At 46.4% G+C, this 22,456-nt stretch overlaps 1 protein-coding gene across 2 annotated transcripts in view; it reads right to left on the bottom strand.

Annotated features, from left to right (window-relative positions):
- Positions 1-9,640, bottom strand: part of eps15 (epidermal growth factor receptor pathway substrate 15) — a 341,920-nt gene extending 332,280 nt beyond the window's left edge. For both annotated transcript variants that reach the window (XM_072510904.1, XM_072510905.1), the window contains exon 1: positions 9,515-9,640. In XM_072510904.1, coding sequence (XP_072367005.1) covers positions 9,515-9,541 — 27 coding nt within the window. In that variant the 5' untranslated portion in view covers positions 9,542-9,640. The remainder of the gene's footprint in view (positions 1-9,514) is intronic.
- Between the last annotated feature and the right edge of the window lie 12,816 nt (positions 9,641-22,456).

Here is a 22,456-nt window from a genome sequence, read left to right as displayed (position 1 = left end):
GTACATACTGTGTATGTTCCCTTATCCGCAGAAAAATATTTTTCACTGTACTTCGGTTCATGTGACAATAAAATATCAATCAATCGATACAAAAGTCTGAGAACACGCACAAACAGCTTCTTCCCCGTTGTTACCAGACTCCTAAACGACCCACTTATGGACTGACCTGATTAATACTACACTCCTGTATGCTTCACCTGATGCCGGTGTCAATATATTTGCACCGTAAATACAACCATGTGTTGCCCTATTATGCATTTTCTTTATTTTATTTTCATGTACTAAATGATCCGTTTGAGCTGCTCGCAGAAAAATACTTTTCACTGTACCTCAGTACATGTGACAATAAACAAATCCATTCCATCCATATGATTAGCTTTTCTCTTGTTGGAGATAGGCATTGCCCAACACGAATGCGCCTTGCACTTACAATCCCAAACTATCTTGGTATGATTCCAACCAGTAGAGAGTTCCACTCTGCCCATGATTCCCACTGACTTCAGTTTTGCTGGGATTCCTGATGCCACACTCAGTCAAACACTGACTTGATGTCAAGGGAAATCACTCTAAACTCCTCTCGAGTTCAGCTCTTGTGTCCATGTTTAGACCAATACATTAATGAGATCAGGAGTGGAGTGGCCCAAACTGAGTGATAGTGAACAGGTAATTGCTATGTAAGTGCTGCTTGATAATGCTGTTGATGATCATCAGCAAAGTGATGAAACGTAAGTAGACCGATGGAGAAGTAATTAGCTGGGTTCAAGTTGTCCTGCTTTTTTATGGATAGGACATACCTGGGCAATTTTCCACATTGATGGGTAGATGCCAGTGCTGTAGTTGTACTAGAACAGCTTGGCGAGAGAAGATGGCTTGTCCTGGCGCACACATCTTCAGTTTTTTTGCTACCAAGAGTGAATAAAATTGGTTGAAGGAGCAACATGGTGGCGCAGCGGTTAGCACCGTTTCCTCACAACACCAGGAACCCAAGTTCACCTTTGAGCGAGATCTGCCACACTGGCAGGTAATGCTAGTGAACAAAGGTGAAGTGGGGACAAAGGTGAAGTGGGGGGGGGGGCACTAACCATACACATATGTTTTGTCCTTGCCCCAAACTCGCCAGCTTCTGGGCTTCCTTTTTTAGCTTGATGGTCAGACATAATCCGGGTGGTTTTAAACCCATGTCCACTGGTAGCCATATTTTAGCATATATGCCGCCAAGGCAAGCACCACTGGTAGCCTATTTGGGGTTTCAGATTCACCGGTGTTTCACTCTAGGGTGGAGGCAGACATTGTCGCCTTTGCCTCACTGATAGCCCCGAGGCGAATATTGCTTGGTTGGAGGTCTCTCACTCTGCCCAGCGTTTCTGCCTGGTTGGCCAACTTAATGTCATTCCTACACTTAGGGGAAATCAAATTCACCATTAGGGGGTTGGTGGAGAGGTTCTACCTGAGATGGCAACCATTTATTTCCTTTTTTAAGGATCTTGACACTGTCAGCTGTTAGGAGGTTTTGTTATAGTGCTTAAGTTAATTATGTTTTTTTGTTTTATATTTGGTTGTAATTTTTTGCAATCTTGTTCTCGTTGGTTGTTTGTTATTATGTAAAACTTCAATAAACATATTTCTTTTCAATAAAAAAGGCAGTCATGGTCCAGTTGCTGCCACTCTGCCCTCTGAGTCAGCAGGTCAATAATCCAGGTTCACACTCCCAACACAGTGATGAGTACATGAAGCATTATTGGAGGAGCTGTCTTTTAGAGGATACATCAAACTAAGAACCCGTTGGATCTCAAGTGGACATAAAGATCTCATGACATTATTTCAAAGAGCAGGGAAGTTATCTTCAGTATTTTGGCCAATATTTATACTTCAATGATCATAAAAATCAATTATCTGATCATTACCACATCACTGTTTGTGGGAGCTTGCTTTGTAACAATTGGCTGCTCTGTCCCTTAAACAATGTGACTATTCTCCCAGAAGCACTTCATTGGCTGTTAAGTACATTTGGACATCTGGTGGTTATGAAAGATGCTATATAAATGTAAGGTTTTTTTTTACTCAAGACCCTGTATCAGTTTTATCATTTGGTGCTTAAAACAGTAGATGTGCACTTAGAATTTCAAGCCGCAAGGGCAGCATGGTGGCGCAGTGGTTAGCACTGCTGCAACATGGCGCCGAGGTCCCAGGTTCGATCCCAGTTCTGGGTTACTGTCCGTGTGGAGTTTGCACATTCTCCCCGTGTTTGCATGGATTTCGCCCCCACAACCCAAAAGATGTGCAAGATAGGTGGATTGGCCATGCTAAATTGCTCCTTAATTGGAAAAAATTAATTGGGTACTCACATTTATTTTAAAAATGAAAAAAAACATTTAAAAGGGAAAAAAAGAATTTCAGGCCGCAAGTGAATTTTGTTAGCATGTGATATTTAATGATCACAGTTGCATAGAGTTGCCAAAAAGACGTACAGAACAAAATATAACAGTGACCAAAGTGAGGCTGTAATAAACTGCGTAAATTTTTAATTTAATTGTTCACAAAGTCCTTTGAATTTCTGTCAGGGCTACAACCTGCACACCTAGAAATCACGTGCTGCATTTGCAGGATTTACAAAGAACAAAGCAGCACAGGAACAGGCCCTTCGGCCCGCCAAGCCCTTGGCCAAAACCCTAAAGAATAAAGATACAGCACCTGTGAGCTGTTTTGGCCATCCAGAGTCAATATGCTGTGATATATCTAGGTTACAATTGTTTGAAAGTTCAAAGAAAAAGGTCATTTTATATGGTTTTTTTAAAAAAAACATTTTATTAGGGTATTTTGTAGTTTTTATAATAATAACGATAACAGCAACATCAACATGGTACATAAAACATTTCCATCCCTATCACGTTCTTCGCACCCCCAACAATGCAACAATAGCCGAACCCCCTCCCCTTCTCCCCCAACCACCCCTACTCCCCTAGATTTCTGCCTCTGCTGAAGTTTTAATTTTCTCCGAGAAAGTCGACGAACGGCTGGCACCTCCGGACGAACCCTAACATTTTGCCCTAAGAGGGTCACTTTATTTTCTCGAGACTGAGAAACCCAGCCATGTCACTAACCCAGGTCTCTAATTTTGGGGGCTTCGAGTCCCTCCACATTAACAGAATCCGGGCTACCAGGGAGGCAAAGGCCAAAACGTCAGCCTCTTTCGCCCCCTGGACCCCCGGCTCTTCCAACACTCCACAAAGATCGACACCTCTGGACTCGGCACCACCCGTGTTTTTAGTACCGCGGACATTGCCTTAGCAAAACCCTGCCAAAACTCTCTTAAGTTCGGGCATGTCCAAAACATGTGGACATGATTTGCTGGACCTCCCGCGTACCTCGCACACCTGTCCTCTACCCCAAAAGACTTGCTCATCCGGGTCACCGTCATGTGTGCCCGGTGGACTATCTTAAATTGTATCAGGCTAAGCCTGGCACATGATGAGGATGTGTTAACCCTGCTTAAGGCATCCGCCCACAGACCCGCCTCTATCTCTCCTCCTAGCTCGTCTTCCCACTTGCCACTTAGTTCCTCTATCTGCGTTTCCTCCGACTCCATAAGTTCTTTGTAGATATCTGATACCTTCCCCTCTCCATGGTCTAATTTGTAGACAGAACATGTTAAATTTGACCTCACCCTCTGTTCACTTAACAGCAATTAATTTTGTGACCCCAAAGGAACGCAACAGAAAGCACTGTGCATTAGATATATAATGTTGACAGAATCATAACTGTTCTGGTGCAGAAGGAGGTTATTTTGCCCATTGCGTCTGCACCAGCTTTCCCAACAAGTATCCTGATTTCGTGCCATTCCCCTGCCATTTCCCTATACCCCTGCATATTCAAATAATCATCTAATGCCCTCTTGAATTCCTCAAATGAACTGGCCTCCACCACACTTCCAGGCAGTCCATTCCAGACCCGAACCACTCATTTCACATCACATTTGCTTCTTTTGCAAATCACTTTAAATCTGTGCCTTCTCACTGTGCCCTCTCTTTCTTGATCCTTTTACGAGGGAAGTTTCTCCCCATCTACTCTGTCCAGCCCCCTCATGATTCTGAACATCTCTACAAAATCTCCTCTTAGCCTTCTTCTCTTCAAGGAGAACAGTCCCAACCTCTCCAATTCATCCTCATAACTGAAGTTTCTCATCCCTGGAACCATTCTTGTAAATCTCTTCTGCACCCTCTCCAATGCATTCACATCCTTCCTATAGTGTCTTGTAGAAGTTCAACATAACCTCCTTGCTCTTGTACTCTATGCCATTATTAATAAAGCCAGAATACCATATACTTTATGAATTGCTCTGTTCACCTATCCTGCCACTTTTACTGGCCTATGCACATTTACATCCAGGTCCCTCTGCTCCCACACCCCTTAATTTTATATTGTCTCTCCATGTTCTTCCTACCAAAATGCACCATCTTACACTTCTTCACATTGAACTTCATCTACCATCTATCTGCCCACTCCACCAACTTGTCCATGTCCTTTTGAAGTTCTATACTTCCCCCTCACAGTTTATAATACATTCACTTTTTGTATCATCCACAAAATGTCCCCTGCACACCAAGACCTAGATCATTTCATGGGGCTGGTTTAGCACAGTGGGCTAAACAGCTGGCTGGAAAGGCAGAACAAGGCCAGCAGCACGAATTCAATTCCCGTACCGGCCTCCCCGAACAGGCGCCGGAATGTGGCGACTCGGGGCTTTTCACAGTAACTTCATTGAAGCCTACTTATGACAATAAGCGATTATTATTATTATTATTATTAATATGTATCAGGAAAAGCAGGGCCCCAATACCAACCCTGGGGAACACAAAGACAAACCTTTCTTCGGTCTGAAAATTATCCATTGACCATTACTCTCTGCTTCCTATTATTCCACTAATTATGTATCCATGTTGCTTCTGGTCCTTTTATTTCATGGGCTATAATTGTTCTCACAACAGTTTTGTGTGACACTGTATCAAATGCCTTCTGAAAGTCTATTTACACAACATCAACAGCATTACCTTCATTAACCCTTTCTGTTACCTTCTCAGAAAACACCAGCATATTAGTTAAACATGACTTCCCTTTATAAATCTATGCTGGCTCTTCCTAATTATTCTACATGACTACTAATTCTATCTAATTCCCGAATAATTGTTTCTAGAAGCTTGCCCACCACTTATATTAAACTGACTGGCCTGTAATTGCTGGGGTTATTTTAACAACCTTTTTTGAACAAGGGTGTAACGTTTGCAATTCTCGAATCCTCTGGCACCACCCCCCCCTCCTCCGCCCCGCCCCCGGCGTCTTGAGAAGACTGGAAGGTGATGGCCAGGGAACCTGCAATTTCCATTCTCACTTCCTTCAATATCCTTGGATATGTCTCATCCGGTCCTGGTGCCTTGTCAACTTTAAGTGCCAATATCAATTTTTTTTTTTAAAGAGGCAATTTAACATGGCCAAACCACCCATCCAATTTGATTTTGATCTTTGATTTTGTCACATGTACCGAAGTACAGTGAAAAGTATTTTTTCTGCAGCCGAGGGAACATACTCAGTACGTACATAGTAGAGAAAAAGAATAATCAATAGAGAACATTGACAAATGCTACATCGACAAACAGTGATTGGTTACAGTGCAGAACAAGGGGCCAAACAAAGCAAATATATGAGCAAGAGCAGCTTAGGTGTCTTGAATAGTGTTCTCACACAGGATATCTATCCTGCACATCTTTGGGTGTGGGAGTGAGACCCACGCAGACACAGGGAGAATGTGCAAACTCCACACGGACAGTGACCTCGTTATCAATTTTGAACCCTTCCAAGGACAGAGTTTCCTTGTCTATCACCGTGGCCTGAACATCATGTACCTCCTTGCTAAAGGTGAATGCAAAGTATTCAATTAATTCCTCATCATGCCTCCTGCCTCCATGTGTAAATTCCCTTTTGGTCCCTAATCGGCCCTACTCATCCTTTTACCACGCTTTTACTATTTATATGCCTATGGCAGATTTGGGGATTGCCCTTTATGTTGGTTGCCAGTCTTTTCTCAAAATCCCTCTTTGTTTTTCTAATGTGCTTTTTCACATCCGCTCTAAACCTTATGTATCCCCTCTTGGTTCTCAACTGTATTTTTTACCAGACACCTGTCATAAGCACATTTTTTCTTTGTTCCTTAATTTATATCTCCTTCTTCATCCCAGGCGTTCTGGATTTATTTGCCCTATGTTTCCCTTTTGAGGGAATATACCTTGAATGTGTCCAGACCATTTCTGTTTTGAAGGTAGCCCATTGTTCAGCAATAGTTTCTCCTGCCAACCTGCGTAAAGCATATGGCCTTCCAAAAGGTGTTTAATAAAGTGCCATTTAACAGGCTTGTCGGCAAAGATGAAGCCCATGGAATAAAACATACATTTGGCTGAGTGACAGGAAATAGAGTAATGGTGAACAGTTGTTTTTCAGATTGGAGGGAAAGGTACAGTGGGGTTCCACATAAGTTGGCATGAGGGCCACTGCTTTTCTTCATCTAATAACCTTGTCGAGGACATATTTTCAAAATTTGCGAATGCCACAAAATTTGGAAGCATTATGAACTGTGAGGAGGATAGAGACAGACTTCAAGAAAGATAGGTGAACACATGACAGATGCAGAGAAGTGTGGAGTGATATATTTTGGTGATATATTTTGGGAAGAATGAGTGAGGCAATATTAAATAAAGGGTACAATTATAAAATGGGTACAGGAGCAAAGAAAAGTTGGGGGTGGGGACAGTGGCGGCAGCACAAGAGGCTGGAGGGGGCCTCGGATTGGGCTCCGATTTGTGGGAATCTCAGGTTTGTTCCGGGGGGCTGGACTCGGTATTCCGGGGGTGGCGTCAGATGGGGATTGAGCGGTTTGGGGACCTATTTGTGGCGTGCAGCATTTCGAGCTTGGAGGGGTTGGTGGAGGAGCACGAGCTGCCCAGCAGGAATGGGTTCCGGTTCTTACAGGTTCGGGACTATGTGAGGAAACAGATCCGGACCTTTCCTGACCTACCGCCCCAGGGTTGCAGGACAAAGTGGTGTCAAAAGCAGGGGTTGGTGAGGGCAGGGCATCGGAGATCTACAAAAAATTAATGGACTGGGAGGGTGCCCCGATTGGAGACGTTAAGCGTAACTGGGAGGAAGAGCTGGGGATGGTTCTGAAAGCTGGGTTATGGGAGGAGGTTCGGAGATGGGTGAATGTATCCTCTTTGTGCGCTAAGCTTAGTCTCATCCAATTTAAAGTAGTTCACAGGGCGCATATGACGGTGGCCAGAATGAGCAGCTTTTTGAGAGGATGGAGGTTGGTGTGGGCAGTGCAAGTGGAATGGGGAGGGGGCGCACGAACCATGTCCACATGTTCTGGGCCTGTCCGAAGCTGGAAGGATTCTGGCTGGGGTTCGCTGGTGTGATGTCTGAGGTGCTGAGGGTGAAGGTGGTCCTGAGTCCAGAAGTGGCAATTTTTGGAGTGTCGGAAGACCCGGGAGTCCAGGAGGCGGGAGACAGGCCGGTGTTTTGGCCTTTGGTAGCCTTGTTGGGTTGGAGGGACTCGGGGCAGCCAAGCCTGGGGTTGTGGATGAGAGGCCTCACGGAATTCCTCAGGTTGGGCAAAATCAAGTTCGCCTTGAGAGGGCCTGTGGAGGGGTTTGCCCGGAGACGGACACCGTTTATCCAGGGAAGAGGCGGGGGGGCATGCGGGTTTTGGTTATTTATTTGTTATAAGATTTCCTGTTTGTTCTCATTTTGGATTTGGTTATGTTTGATATATTTATGCCTTAATAAAAACAGTGTTTTAAAATTAATAGTCTGGACAGATAGAGAGAAAATGGTTCCATTGGCAGAAGGGTCAAGAACCAAAAGACAAGTGAACAGCAAAATAACCAAAGGCAATAGGGGGAAGAACATTTTTACACAACACTGTTAGGATCTGGAATTCACTGCCCAAGAATGTGAGATAGGCATCCTTCCATCTGAGAGAGACGATAGGAATTCAGCCTGTGAATTATAGTGAGGTCAAATGAAATCATCTCCTGCACTTGTGGTGGCTGAAGAAGCTGCTTCTGGATTTGTAAAGTCTGCACAAGTGTCTCACATTGTAAGAGCGAGGATGAAGTATTCTCTCAATTTGATTTATTGACTGGGCATGATTTGGAGACACAGACTTGGCCTGCATCTCCCCTTCTCTGCCTTATGAACTAAATCCAGAGGAAGGACAGGCCCGACTTCTGAAATGCACTCAGTTGCAGGAGTTGCTGGAGGGTGCTTGGTTAAAGGGATCACCAGCTGTCTTCAGGGCTCCACTAGCTCTCCCGAGCCAGACCCACAAGGCACCACGTCGACATGCTGGTAGCCATGATGTGGAGATGCCGGCGTTGGACTGGGGTGAGCACAGTAAGAAGTCTTACAACACCAGGTTAATGTCCAACTGGTTTGTTTCGATGTCACTGACTTCACCTGAGGAAGGAGCAGCGCTCCGAAAGCTAGTGACATCGTAACAAACCTGTTGGACTTTAACCTGGTGTTGTAAGATTTCTTACATGCTGGTGGGTCTACATATTGCATCGCTAGATCAAAGGTTCCCCAAGTTCCCTTTCACACCCTCTGAAAGAGCACCCTACTTAGGGCCCACTCCCCCGCCCTAACCCCATAACCTAAACTGCACATCTCTTAACACTATGGGACAATTTAGCATGGCCAATCCACCTAACCCGCAAATCTTTGGTCTGTGGGAGGAAACCGGAGCACCTGGAGGAAAACCCATACAGGCAGGGGGAGAAACTGCCAACACACAGTCACCCAAGGCCGGAGTTGAACCCGGGTCGTTGACACGGTGAGCCATGCCGCCCTGTGATTCTATTCTGTGGTACCATTTGACATGGTGATGGCAGCATTTCAGGCAATCTGCTCCAAAAGCACTGCTCTCCCTCAGTCGCTGTTTTAGAAGGGCAAAGCATCAACCTGTGCAATTAAGTATTTGCATGGAAATAAGACTGGGTCGAAGTTCTGTGGATGTTCAAGGGAAATAGTAAAGGAGAAAAACATCAGACCTATATGGCAATACATGCCGCTGATATTTGTTTACAGAGTGCCACAGCAAAAAGCATCAGTGTAACATGTCCCTGATACAGTTTAAATGCTGCTGGGTTCACCCACCCAGTTTCAGTGAAGCCACCGCCTGGCCTCCCCCAGCCTCCGAGCCTGTCCAGCGGTTCTGTGGGCCCAGCAATTGCTCCAAACCTTCAACAAAATCGCAATTTCCCACAAACTACGCCCACAGGTTTCTTTCCTTTTTTCCGGTTCTTGCTCCCCGCACCAGCCCCACTGCAAGGCGGACTTTACAGAAAAACTCAATTACTCTCAGCCACCGGAACCGCGCTGCTTCGGCGCCCACTCGTTTATCTTTGATATAAATCGTCGCAAACGTTGTAAAACCCGAGTGTTATAAATGAGAAGGCCCGGCTTTTACCTGAGTGAGTGTAAACTGCCCCGCCATGCTGTTTCCTCCACTTTAGCCCATCATGCACTGAAAAAAGTTCGTGAACCTTCGGACCACAAATAAAACCTGGCACCGGATTACCAGCTGGAATAGATCACTTTCGGAATCTATCCCACAGAATCCCTGTAGTGCACAAGGAGGCCATTTGGCCCATCGAGTCTGCACCAGCCTTCTGAAAGAGCACTCCAACTAGACCCACTCCCACTCACAAGATTGTGAATGGCATGGACAGAGTGGATAGTCAGATGCTGTTTCCTGGTGTAGGAGAGTCAAATACTAGGGGACTTGGGTTTAATGTGCATGGGTAAAGTTCAGAACTGATGTGAGAGGCAAGTTTTTTCACACAAAGGGTGGCAAATATATGGAACGCGCTGCCTGGGGAGGTGGTGGGAGCAGGTATGATAGCAGCATTTAAGGGGCATCTGGACAAATATATGAATAGGATGGGAATGGAAGGATATGGACTCTAAGTGCATACAGTTTTAGTTTAGGCAGATACCATGGTTGGCACAGGCTTGGAGAGCCAAAGGGCCTGTTCCTGTGCTGTATTGTTCTTTGCTATCTTTTGGACGAATTGATAAACCAAGTTTACATCAGGTTGTTCAGGGATATGTAAGAAACATTCTGCCAGTAATTGAACAAAAGTACGCAAGGTCAACTGATGGCATGACAAACAGTCTGAGCTTCCACTGAACACTCAGATGTTAGGTGGCTTCTGCTTGTGCTGCAGTGGCAGCTGAGATATTGGTTGTGGGGATATGCCTATGTCATAGTTGGATGGTGTGTGACCTCCAACCAGCAGGTGGCAGTACAGACACACCATGCGGGCTTTAGACCAATGGTCATGTGACCTGTGGCTCTGATATAAAGGGAGACACATTCTGCCACTTACAGAAGAAGATTGACAGGGTAATAAGACATACACGTGAATGGTCGGTGCTAGGTTCCAGAGGAGTAGTTAACAGACTCCATGATAACATTCACTGTACCAGATTGCTATCTTACCACACATGACTCCATAAAATATTCTGGTTTCAACAAGTCGCAGCGTTTGGTGGATTCCTTCGTGAAGTACAAAGGACCAAACACAACATGGTACCACGAGTGCTGAAGATTTAAAGATAGTGACGGCAGTGATAATGTTAGGCATTCAGCTTGATGACCGGTCTGGTGAACTGCAACCCGAGGCAACCCACGCGTAAGAAAATACTGAGGCTCGAGATGATCGGACTGAGGGGCCCCCACCAGCTTCAGATCTCCGGTAACTTAGGTGAGGACTGGCAGCTATTCAAACAGCAGTTCAAACTTTATGTTGTGGCCATGGGCCTAAAGGCCCAGCCTGATGAAAGGTGAATCGCGTTGCTGCTAACAGTAGCAAGTCCACAAGCGCTCGAAATGTACAATTTTACTTTTTGATAATGAGGAGGATTACAAGCAATCTGATGAAGCGATGAAGCACTTTGATAAGCATTGTTGCCCTGAAGAAGAATGAAATGTTTGAGTGCTACCGAGTGGACATAGCTTTAAATTGAGGGGAGATAGATATAAGACAGATGTCAGAGGTAGGTTCTTTACTTAGAGAGTAGTATGGGCGTGGAATGCCCTGCCTGCAACAGTAGTGGACTCGCCAACACTAAGGGCATTCAAATGGTCATTGGATAGACATATGGATGATAAGGGAATAGTGTACATGGGCTTTAGAGTGGTTTCACAGGTCGGCGCAACATCGAGGGCCGAAGGGCCTGTACTGCGCTGTAATGTTCTATGTTCTATGTTCTATATGTTCCATATGCGAACCCAGAGACCTGTCGAATCGTTTGATAGTTTTGTCACGGACTTGAGGCTGAAGATCCAGTCATTCAACTTCAGTGACGTGAAATCTTTTTAATCCGCGACAAAATTGTTGTTGGTTTACTTGATAATGAGCTGCTGGAAAAAGCAGTGAAGATTTGCCAGGCGAGCGAGATTGCTGCACAAAAAATGGGCGCACTCTGCTCAAAAACGTTGACACTAACATGGAAGAAGAAGCCAGCGCTATTAGTGCTGTGATGCACGTCATGAAGAAATGTGGTCTCAGTGCGGGTAGCCATTTTAAGCAGCCGACAGGAGCCGCCGCCATATTGTGCCAAGAATGTGGCACTCGACATGCCCCAAGGCAATGTCCGGCCGTTGGAAACGTTTATTCCAGGTGCGGCTTTGTTGGGCACTTTGCAAAACAATGTTTTATGCGTTCCACCATGGACCATGCATGAGCGAGCGATGCATGCAGTAGATTAGATAAACACGGAAGAAAAGTTTGTCATCGATCTCATCGCAGCGAGAAACCAGAAAACTCTGAGAACAAAGATGAAAACAAAATCATAACAAAGAATGAAGATAACAAGAACACTCCGAAAACCTTTACGGCTGTACTCAAATCGAAGGTAATGCTGAATGATGCTTTCATTCGTTGTGACTTTGACTTTAAAGCGACAGCCAACCTTGTGAGTTGACATGCTTTGCAAAAGCTAAACGTGCAGCGGGACCTTGCTGATCGGCCAGGACTGATGATAGACTTCAAAACAAGACCTCTGGAGACCTTTGATGTTTGTGAACTAGTGCTCTCAGTGGCAGGCATGAAGCACACAATACTCTTTCACATTGTAGACATGGATGTGGACTCAGTACTTGGGATAAAATCATGCAAAACCCTGAATCTAGTCGAACGACTAAGTATCCTAGAAGATAGCTGGTCACCTCTGCACAGTGAATCACTGCAAGACATTACAGTGTGCACAGTGTATGAAGATTTCAAAGAGATCCTAGTGGATGACGACAAACCAGACAAGGGACGGTACTGCTGGTGAACATTCCACAATTCTGGTTAACAGTCTTGAAGAACGGGCACAGGCTCAATGGCATGATACGAGAACATGATGAACCTGTATTAAAGCATCTGCAAGATGTGAGTGTTAAATAGATAGAGAATGGAAAGCCGTGGAGCTACACTTGAGTTTACATTCGGGCCCAAGGAGTATTTCACGGATGAGGTGATCACTCAAGTGTATCAGTTGGACTCGCAGCCGCTGAAATCATTCTTTGCTGAACCACAAATGAACGGCTGCACAATCGACTGGAGGGAGGGCAATAATGTGACAGTAAGAGCAATTCAGACTAAACCAATGTACAGGGGTCGGAGCACTCCAAGAACAGCGACAATGAATCGTTCTTCAACTTCTTCAGTCCCACTGAAGTTCCACAGGGTGGAATTTTAAGCCAAGCTTTGGCGGTCAAACAAAAGGCTGATTTTGAACATTCCCCTCTATTTCGTAAACAAATAATTCTGTATGCGAAGTTAGATTTTTCAGGTGAAAAGGCAGACGATAATACTGAATGAGGTCGATTACTATGAATATCTGCGTGAAGTTGTCGACGATGATGCAGAAAGTGATGACATGGAAGGTGAGACGGATGTCGAATACTATGAGCTGCTTGTACATCTCTTCTCCAGCAGCACAGATGAGGCTCCAGCGGCACGGCTCCGGTGCTCTGCAGGCAATGACGAGGTGGTCACGAGGGACACCCAGACCAGCTGGACTCTGTGGAGCATGGGAGTTTGGAGATCATAGAATTTACAGTGAAGAAGGAGGCCAATTCATCGAGTCTGCACTGGCCCTTGGAAAGAGCACCCTACCTAAGCTCACGCCTCCACCCTATCCCTGTAACCCAGTAACCAACCCCACCTAACCTTTTTAGACACTAAGGGCAATTTAGCATGGCCAATCCACCTAACCTGCACATATTTGGACTGTGGGAGGAAACCGGAGCACCCGGAGGAAACCCACGCAGACACTGGGAGAACATGCAGACTCCACACAGACAGTGACCCAAGCTGGGAATCGAACCTGGGACTCTGGAGTATGAAGCAACTGTGCTAACCACTGTGCTACCGTGCTGCCTGTGTATGGTGCTGGCGCATGTAGAAATTGAAGCTGCTGATAACAACCGAAGATCAGCTTTGATTGAACCAGAGATGCAAGAAGCCGTCCCAATCTTTGAAAAACTGGCCTCTGAGTTATGTGGTGACCCGTCACAAGTCCTTGAAACGGCTCCAATAGTTTATTCCCAAGCAGTCGACGATACCGATGACGTATGGGAGTACATAGATGAAGATGCTGATTACAGCAACTTGGAGATGGAAATCATAGAATCATAGAATTTACAGTGCAGAAGGAGGCCAGTCGGCCCATCAGGTCTGCACTGGCTCTTGGAAAGAGCACCCTAAGCCTCCACCCTATCCCCGTAACCCAGTAACCCCACCTAACCTTTTGGAAACTAAGCGGCAATTTAGCATGGCCAATCCACCTAACCTGCACATCTTTGGACTGTGGGAAGAAACCAGAGCACCCAGAGGAAACCCATGCAGACACAGAGAATGTGCAAACTCCACACAGAGAGTCACCCGAGGTTGGGATTGAACCTAGGTCCCTGGTGATGTGAGGCAGCGGTGATAACCACTGTGCCACCCTGTGTACAGTGCTCATTCAAAGGGTCAGTGCAGACTAGATGGGCTGAATGGCCTCCTTCTGCACTGTAGGGATTCAGTGATTCTGAGGCATTTTGTCAAATGCTCAGGGAACTACCTAACAGGGTCAATCATCTTCTTTTCCCATTGCACCTCAAGGATGTTATGTGCAGATCACTGCTTGATGGACAAAGGTGTTTTTCTGCATGGAAACATGCAAATTAGGCAGACGTAGGCCACTCAACCCCTCAAGCCTGCTCCGCCATTCAATTAAATAGCTAATCTGATTGTATCCTCCACTTCACATTCCTGCCGATCATGATAACCTTTCATCCCTTGTGAATCAAGAATCTACAAAGCTGGGTGCCACGGTGGCACCGTGGTTAGCACTGCTGCCTCATGGAGCCAAGGACCTGGGTTTGATCATGGCCCTGGGTCACTGTCCATGTGGAGTTTGCACATTCACTCCGTGTCAGCATGGGTCTCACCCCCCACAATCCAAAGATGTGCAGGGTAGGTGGATTGACCACGCTAAAATTGCACCTCAATTGGAAAAAAATGAATTGGGTACTCTAAATTTATTTTTTTTAAAGAATCTACATAGCTGTACCTTAAAAATATTCAAAGGCCTTCTGATGCCACAAAATCGTTTACTCTTACTAATGGTTGTTATAAGACTGCAGCTTTCAATTGTGGGTATTTAAAAGGGTGAATGGTGCAAGTCTTTGTGATACAAAATAATAATAATCGCTTATTGTCACAAGTAGGCTTCAATTAAGTTACTGTGAAAAGCCCTAGTCGCCACATTCCGGCACCTGTTCGGGGAGGCCGGTACGGGAACTGAACCCACGCTGCTGGCATTGTTCTGCATTACAAGCCCCACTGTGCTGGGGCAATTTTTTCACAGAGCGTGGTGAGTGTCTGGAATGCTGTAAACCTCTATGACTCTATGACTATAACTCTGCTTCCACTGCCTTTTTTGAGGAAGAGTAGTGAAGACTCATGACACGCAGAGAAAAAAAATCTTTTCATCTCTGTCTTAAATGAGCAAACCCTATTTTTGAACCATATGTTTATTTCCCATGGAGGCTTGTACATTGTGAATGTGGTCTTGATGGATGGATGTGGAGAGGATGTTTCCTCTTGTGGAAGAATTTAGAACTCTGAATTATTGTTTAAAAATAAGGGGTCGCCCAATTAAAATGGAGATCATAGAATCCCTACAGTCCAAGCCCATCGAGCCTGCACTGACTCTCTGGAAGAGCATCCTGCTTAGGCCGATCCCCCAACCTAACCCCGTAACCCCACCTAGGGGCAATTTAGCATAGTCAATCCACCTAACCTGCACATCCTTTGAACTGCGGAGGAAACCAAAGCACCCAGAGGACACCCACGCAGACACGAGGAGAATGTCCAAACACCACACACAGTCACCTGAGGGTGGAATCGAACACAGGTGTCGGACACTGTGAGGGAGGAGTGCTAACCACTGTGCCGCCCCGCAATGAGGCAAAATATTTTCTCTCAGAGGCTTGTGAGTTTTTTTAACTCTCCCGGTGGAAGCAGAGTCTTTGAATATTTTTAAGGCAGAGGTGCATAGATTCTTGGTACACATGGGAGTGATAGGGGGTAGGCGGCATGCAGATTTAAGGTTACTTTCGGAAATGCCATGATCTTAATAAATGATGGAGCAGGTTTGATGGGCTGAATAGCCTACTTCAGCTCCTTGTTCGTATGTTGTGTCCCTGCAAACACTGTCCATTTTCAATTTCCTGGTAAAATGGAAGATGGCTGGCATGATACAGTGGTGTAGGAGTGAGGCATGGGCCATGTCTACACCATGTTCAACAACACCGAGAACACCTCACACCATATCCCCAGCAACTTCGGTAACTGTCACAGGAGGTGGATGGGGGTTTCTGGGAGTGGGGGGGGGGGGGGAGGGGGAGCGTTGACTGTACCAAATGGTTGGGGTGGGCCTGGACGGAGGGGCAGGGGGGATGCGGTGGTGAGAGACCCCTGGTCAGAATGATGATGTGGAACGTGAGGGGGTTGGGGGGTTTGTTATCGGCCAGGGTTTAGAGAACCCCAAAGTGTATCATGGAGTTCACCTGACCCACAACTTTTAATAGATTGTGGTTATGGGGAGCACATGGGCCTACTTTACAGGTGTGGGGCAACAGAAAGCTAAAGTACTTTTAAATTAAAACAATGTTTATTTATGAAACCAGTTAACACTTTATATACCCACAGTAAACATCTTAACAACTATCAACATCAATCATCCCCACAGATACAATATTCTATAAGTAACCCTTAATCTTTCCTTGCAACATCCATAAGACAAATACCCTCTTCAACACAGACATCAGGTTTAAATTCTCTGCTGAGAGCAATTATCACTTTTAAATTAGCAAGTGATTTGAAGACATTCCTTTCATGCAGAAAGAAATCAGAATTACACCTGGTTTTGCTGGATGCAGCTCCCAATCTGCAAAACAAAACTAAACACACTGTGTAGCTGCTAGCTCAAAGCGAAAGTGAAAGACAGACAGCCCAGCTCCACCCACACTCTGACATTACTGCAGCTATCTGACAAACACCCATTTGTTAAAGGTAAACCCACTACGACCATTTGATAAACACCCATTTCAGAAAGGTACACCCACTACAGCTATTTGATAAACACCCATTTCTTAAAGGTACTCTCACATGACAGGTTGGTGAAGAGATCGAGAGTTTTCAGGCACTTGAATTTAAAGGCTGATGTGGTGATGCTGCAGGAGACCCATTTGAGGGTGAAGGATCAGGTTAGACTTAAGAAGGGATGGGTGAGTCAGGTGTTTCATTCAGGGTTCAATAGTAGGGTTCAGGAGCAATATTGGTGGGCAAGAGGTTGAAGTTCCAGATGGAGAAGATGGTGGCTTATCAGGGTGGTATATATGTGGTAGTGACGGGTGCATTAGAGGGGAGGTCGGTGGCACTGGCAAGCATATATGGCCCCAGCTTGGACGATGCATGATTTATGAAGAGCGTGCTGAGTGCCATCCTGGATTTAAATACCCATGAGCTGATAGGGGGGGGGGGGGGGAGAACTGGTACATGGTGTTGGAGCCGAAGGTGGGCAGGCCCAGCCATGCTTGCCTTTTCTCCCCAGTGCACAAGGTATATTCGAGGATTGACGTTTTTGTGGTGGGAAAGGCGCTGTTGGCTGGGGTTAAGAGGTCGGAGTATTCAGCAATTGTGATTTTGGATCACGCTCCACATTGGATAGATGTGGTTTTTGAGAAGGGGGCAGCCCAGAGGCTGGGGTGGAGAATGGATGTGGGGTGATAGCGCCTGCCTCATTGTTGGAGGCGGTGCTGTCAGTGGCGTTGGAGAGGGGGGTCGTCTTGGCGATTTACGGGAGGATTGTGGACGAGGAAGGGATATCTTGGGAGGGGGTTAAGGCAAAAAGGGAGGAAGAGTTGGGGGTAGGGCTGGAGGATGGAGGAGGATCTGTGATGTAAGGTGTTGCAGAGTGTAAATGTGCGATGCTGGGGCTGATACAGCTGAAGGTAGGCCGGTAAATCTCACGAGAGGTGTCTTGCGAGATTTACCAGCCTTTTGTATCTTTCAAAATCAAGGCGGATATCTGTGAGCGATCTGGGAGGGGCCCCGTGAATCATGTACATGTTTTGGTCCTGCACAAAGCTGGAAAGGTTTTGGAGGACAGTGTTCGGCATCATCTTGGGGGTCTTACATGTGGACATGGAGCCCGGTCCCCTAGAAGCCATATACGGGGTGTCGGACCATCCGGAGCTGCAGTCGGGTGCAGGGGCAGATGTTTTAACCTTTGCCTCACTGATTGCTCGCAGGCAGGTCTTGTTGGGGTGGAGGTCAGCTTCTTCACCCTGTGCCTCGGAGTGGCGGGGGTCCTGCTGGAGTTTTTGACCCTGGAGGTGGTGAAGTTTGCGCTGAGGGAGACGTGATGGGTTCTACAATTGTTTGGGTTTGTTCATTATGCATTTTTGGGAGTTGGTTATCGTTGACTATTCAGTGAATGGGGTGGGGGGGGGGGGGGGCAATTTGCTGACTAAAAAGACTTTTTAAAAAAAATAACTTCAGGTAGTGTGACCTAATGGTAAAGGAGACAAATGATCTGTCAGCCCAGTTCCAAAGGCCATGCTCTTGCCATGATTTACCAGTCAGGTGTTGGCCTGTCTTTGCTCTTCCAAATGCCAGCAGACTGCTGTGTGTTTTGACCATGCCCTAGTTGCATTTCAGGAGCAGTCACTCTCCCCACTAATGGAAATCGGGGGCCCTGGGTGGTCAGGCTCTCAGCTGGTTGGTCCCCTGCCACCCCTCCCCCCTCCCCTCAATGACATACAGGCAATATGTCACTGCCAACTTGGCACCTTGGAAATGTCACCTGGGCACCCTGGCACTGCCAGGATGCTGGGGCACTGCCAGGATGCTGGGGCACTACCAAGGTGCCAAGCTGATAGTGCCCAGGTGGCCTCATACCCATGCTGGGGATTGGGTCTGTGGATGCCTTGCCCTCCTTACAAGGTGGGGTGTGGGGGCTCAATGACACCCTTATTTGTGCGGGGTGGGGGGGGGGGAAATCGAACTGGGGTCCTTGGTGCTGAGGAAGCAGTGCTAAACACTGCACCACCGTGCCGCCCCCATTGAGTTACTTATTGTTTGCAAGCAGAAACATTTTGTTTTCTGCATATTTCACTTAGTTTAATTAAGTCTAACAAAAGGAAATAACTTTTAAAAACCCCAAGAGTAAGCAAGGGGGCTGCAGAAGGATTTGGACAGGCTAGGAGAGTGGGCAATGAAGTGGCAAATGAAATACAATGTGGAAAAGTGTGAGGTTATGCACTTTGGAAGGAGGAATTTAGGCATCGACTATTTTCTAAATGGGGAAATGCTTCGGAAAGCAGTAGCACAAAGGGACTTGGGAGTCCTTGTTCACAATTCTCTTAAGGTTAATGGGCAGGTTTAGTCGGCAGTTCAGAAGGCAAATGCAATGTTAGCAAGAGTGCTAGAATACAAGACCAGGAATGTACTTCTGAGGCTGTATAAGGCTCTGGTCAGACCCCATTTGGAGTATTGTGAGCAATTTTGGGCCCTAATCTAAGGAAGGATGTGCTGGCCTTGGAAAGGGTACAGAGGAGGTTCACAAGAATAATCCCTGTAATGAAGAGCTGGTCATCTGAGAAACCGCTGAGGACTCTGGGCGGTACTCGTTGGAGTTTAGAAGGATGAGAGGGGACCTTATTGAAACTTACAAGATGCAGGGCCGCACGGTAGCACAAGTGGAGGGTAGCAAAAGTAGAGGGCAGCACGGTAGCACAAGTGGATAGCACTGTGGCTTCACAGTGCCAGGGTCCCAGGCTCGATTCCCCGCTGGGTCAGTCTGTGCGGAGTCTGCACGTTCTCCCCCTGTCAGCATGGGTTTCCTCCGGGTGCTCCGGTTTCCTCCCACAGTCCAAAGACGTACAGGTTAGGTGGATTGGCCAATGCTAAATTGCCCTTTGTGTCCAAAAAGGTTAGGAGGGGTTTTTGGGTTACAGGGATAGGGTGGAAGTGAGGGCTTAATGTGGGTCGGTGCAGACTCGATGGGCCAAATGGCCTCCTTCTGCACTGTATGTTCTATGTTCTAGTCTGAGCCTTTCTTTTGCTGGCTTGCTGAGTTTGATACTTTTTGACTCTGTTTTATTATACATTAATTATTGATAACGAAAATGATCCGAACACAGGAACACGTTTTGGTAATAATAAATAATAATCTTTATTATTGTCACACAAGTAGACTTACATTAACACTGCAATGAAGTTACTGTGAAAATCCCCTAGTCGCCACACTCTGGCACCTGTTTGGATACAGAGGGAGAATTCAGAATGTCTAATTCACCTAACAAGCGCGTCTTTCAGCACTTGTGGGAGGAAACCATAGCGCCCGGAGGAAACCCATGTAGAGGGATAATGTGCAGACTCTGCACAGCCAGTGACCCAAGAATCTTACTGTCTGCTGGTTTTTCTCATTTTTTTGTCAAGGTTGTTAAATTTAAACTCAACATGGTTAGCAGTTCTGGCTTCATTTTTAGCTGTTATACTGGCTATCACATATTGTGGGCCAAATGCAATCGCAGGAATTTGCGGCACGGTAGCACAGTGGTTAGCACAGTTGCTTCACAGCGCTAGGGTCCCAGGTTTGATTCCCGGCTTGGGTCACTGTCTGTGCGGAGTCTGCGTGGGTTTCCTCCGGGTGCTCCAGTTTGCTCCCACAGTCCAAAGATGTGCAGGTTAAGTGGATTGGCCACGCTAAATTACCCTTGGTGTTCAGAAAGGTTAAGTGGGGTTACTGGGCTAGGGTGGAGGTGTGGGCTTAGGTGAGGTGCTCTTTCCAAGGGCCGGTGCAGACTCGATGGGCTGAATGGCCTCCTTCTGCACTGTAAATTCTATGTGTGTGAATGCACTGTTGTGTTCTGTAATCCCACCATTGTAATAACATACACAGAACATCTGGTTGTGTAATTGGAACAATGATTTATTGGGAAACACGTGGAAAGATAACTAACAGATTATTATACAGACAAAGTTACTTAAATTCTCCTGGAGCTACTCGAAGTGCGACTATCCTGTTGTACGTCCGACTGGGTCAATCCAGTCACGTGATGGATGTCTGACGCCACCTGCCGGCTAGATGTCATACAGATATGCAACTATATACATTTAGGTGTGCATGCATATCACTACATCCCCCTTCCTTTGGAGGCTTTAATATTTACAAACGTGACTGTTAACCTGGAATGCATGATGGCTTTAAACATATGCTGCACACATTTTATTACAAGCTCAGTCTGTCAGGCTTGTGCCGTAATCCGGTTGACTTCCTGAGTGACGGCTGAATCGGCGATCGTGTGCCATCTTCATTTGTTGGTAAAAAAGAAACAACCCCCCACCCCTGGGGAAAAAAAAACAACCTCCCTGGCCAGGGAGAACCGACCTCCCCAAACACCTCCTCCAAAGTTCAATGTCCTCCCTCTTCTGCCGGTCCATTATCTCTCGCAAACCGCATTACTTCCTCCGGTATCCCAAAATAATATTCCCAACTATTGTAGGTCACCCAGAGGAGGCTGGATACAGCATCCCGAACTTCACCCCCTTCTTAAAGAGGGCAGCCTTTACTCTGTTAAAGTCTGCTCTCCTCTTGGCCAGCTCCGCACCCAGGTCCTGGTACACCTGAAGTTCGTTGCCCTCCCAGGTACATCGCAGCGTCTGCCTGGCCCATGTCAAGATCCGTTCTTTATAAAGGAACCAGTGTAGCCGCACCATCGCCCTTCGGCGGCTCATTACCCTGCGGCATCCTCATCAGCGCCCTATGTACCCAAACAATCTCCAGGGGTGTTCCAAGACCCTCTCCCCCAGCAACATCTCCAGCATTTTGGCTCCGTACGAGCCTGTGTCTGCTCCCTCTATGCCCTCTGACAACTCCACAATCCTCAGGTTCTGTCTCCAGGAGCGTTTCTCAAGCTCTTCCACCTTCTCCTGAAGCCGCTTCTGGGTATCTCTCGACACCCCCATCTTGGCCGCCAATGAAGCAAGCAGCTCCTCACGCTCCACTACTGTCTCCTCCACCTTGTGGATTGCCTGGCTTTGGGTCTCCAGCGTCAGCTCCACCGGAGCTCCAGAGATTCCTTTCTCTGCTCGGTGCACTTCTCATTCAAGAAGTCCACCAGTTGCTCCATAGACCATTGAAAAGGTAGGGCTGACTCCATGCCCTCCAGCATCTTTCCCGGTGTCACAAGGTTTCTTACTCCGACAACTCCTGTCGCCCAAAACGACCTCTGGTCCACAAATCCATCCACTGGTGGATTAAACTCTTCCTCCACCACTCCTACACCGTTTTCCAACAAAACATCCGCCCGTTAATTGGAGAAAAGGCCCAAAAACACAGCCACAAGTGAGAGTTGCCCAATGTACGACCACTCACACCATGGCCGCCACGCGAAGTCCGCATGGGGACACTATAGACATCACCACTACACCTCACCACCCCACTCACGGGCAATCTGAAAAATCAATTGATTAATTTGAAAACTTTTGAGCTCTTCTCCTATTCTACTCTAATATCACTTTCTGACATCCCATAAAAAGTTGAAGCATGTTCAATGAAGTATAATTGGGTTTTTAATGGCAACCGAGTAATAACTGATGTTGAACAACCAATCTGACCCTGGAAATTAATGGAATGATATTACATTTCTCCATTATGAATAATTTCTGGATTTTTTCAAACTAGACTTTTCAACTTTAAGAGTCTTTTATTTTGCTCTTCGATATTTTTAAAGTTGTGCTTTTAATTTCCTGGTATTCTGATCATGGAAATTGCATAATGTCATTAGCTGCTTTGA

The sequence above is a fragment of the Scyliorhinus torazame genome, chromosome 7 (assembly GCF_047496885.1).
Source record: "Scyliorhinus torazame isolate Kashiwa2021f chromosome 7, sScyTor2.1, whole genome shotgun sequence".
NCBI classification, from domain to species: Eukaryota; Metazoa; Chordata; class Chondrichthyes; order Carcharhiniformes; family Scyliorhinidae; genus Scyliorhinus; species Scyliorhinus torazame.
Note: the sequence above shows the minus strand (reverse complement) of the source record. Positions and strands in the feature narration are given on the sequence as shown.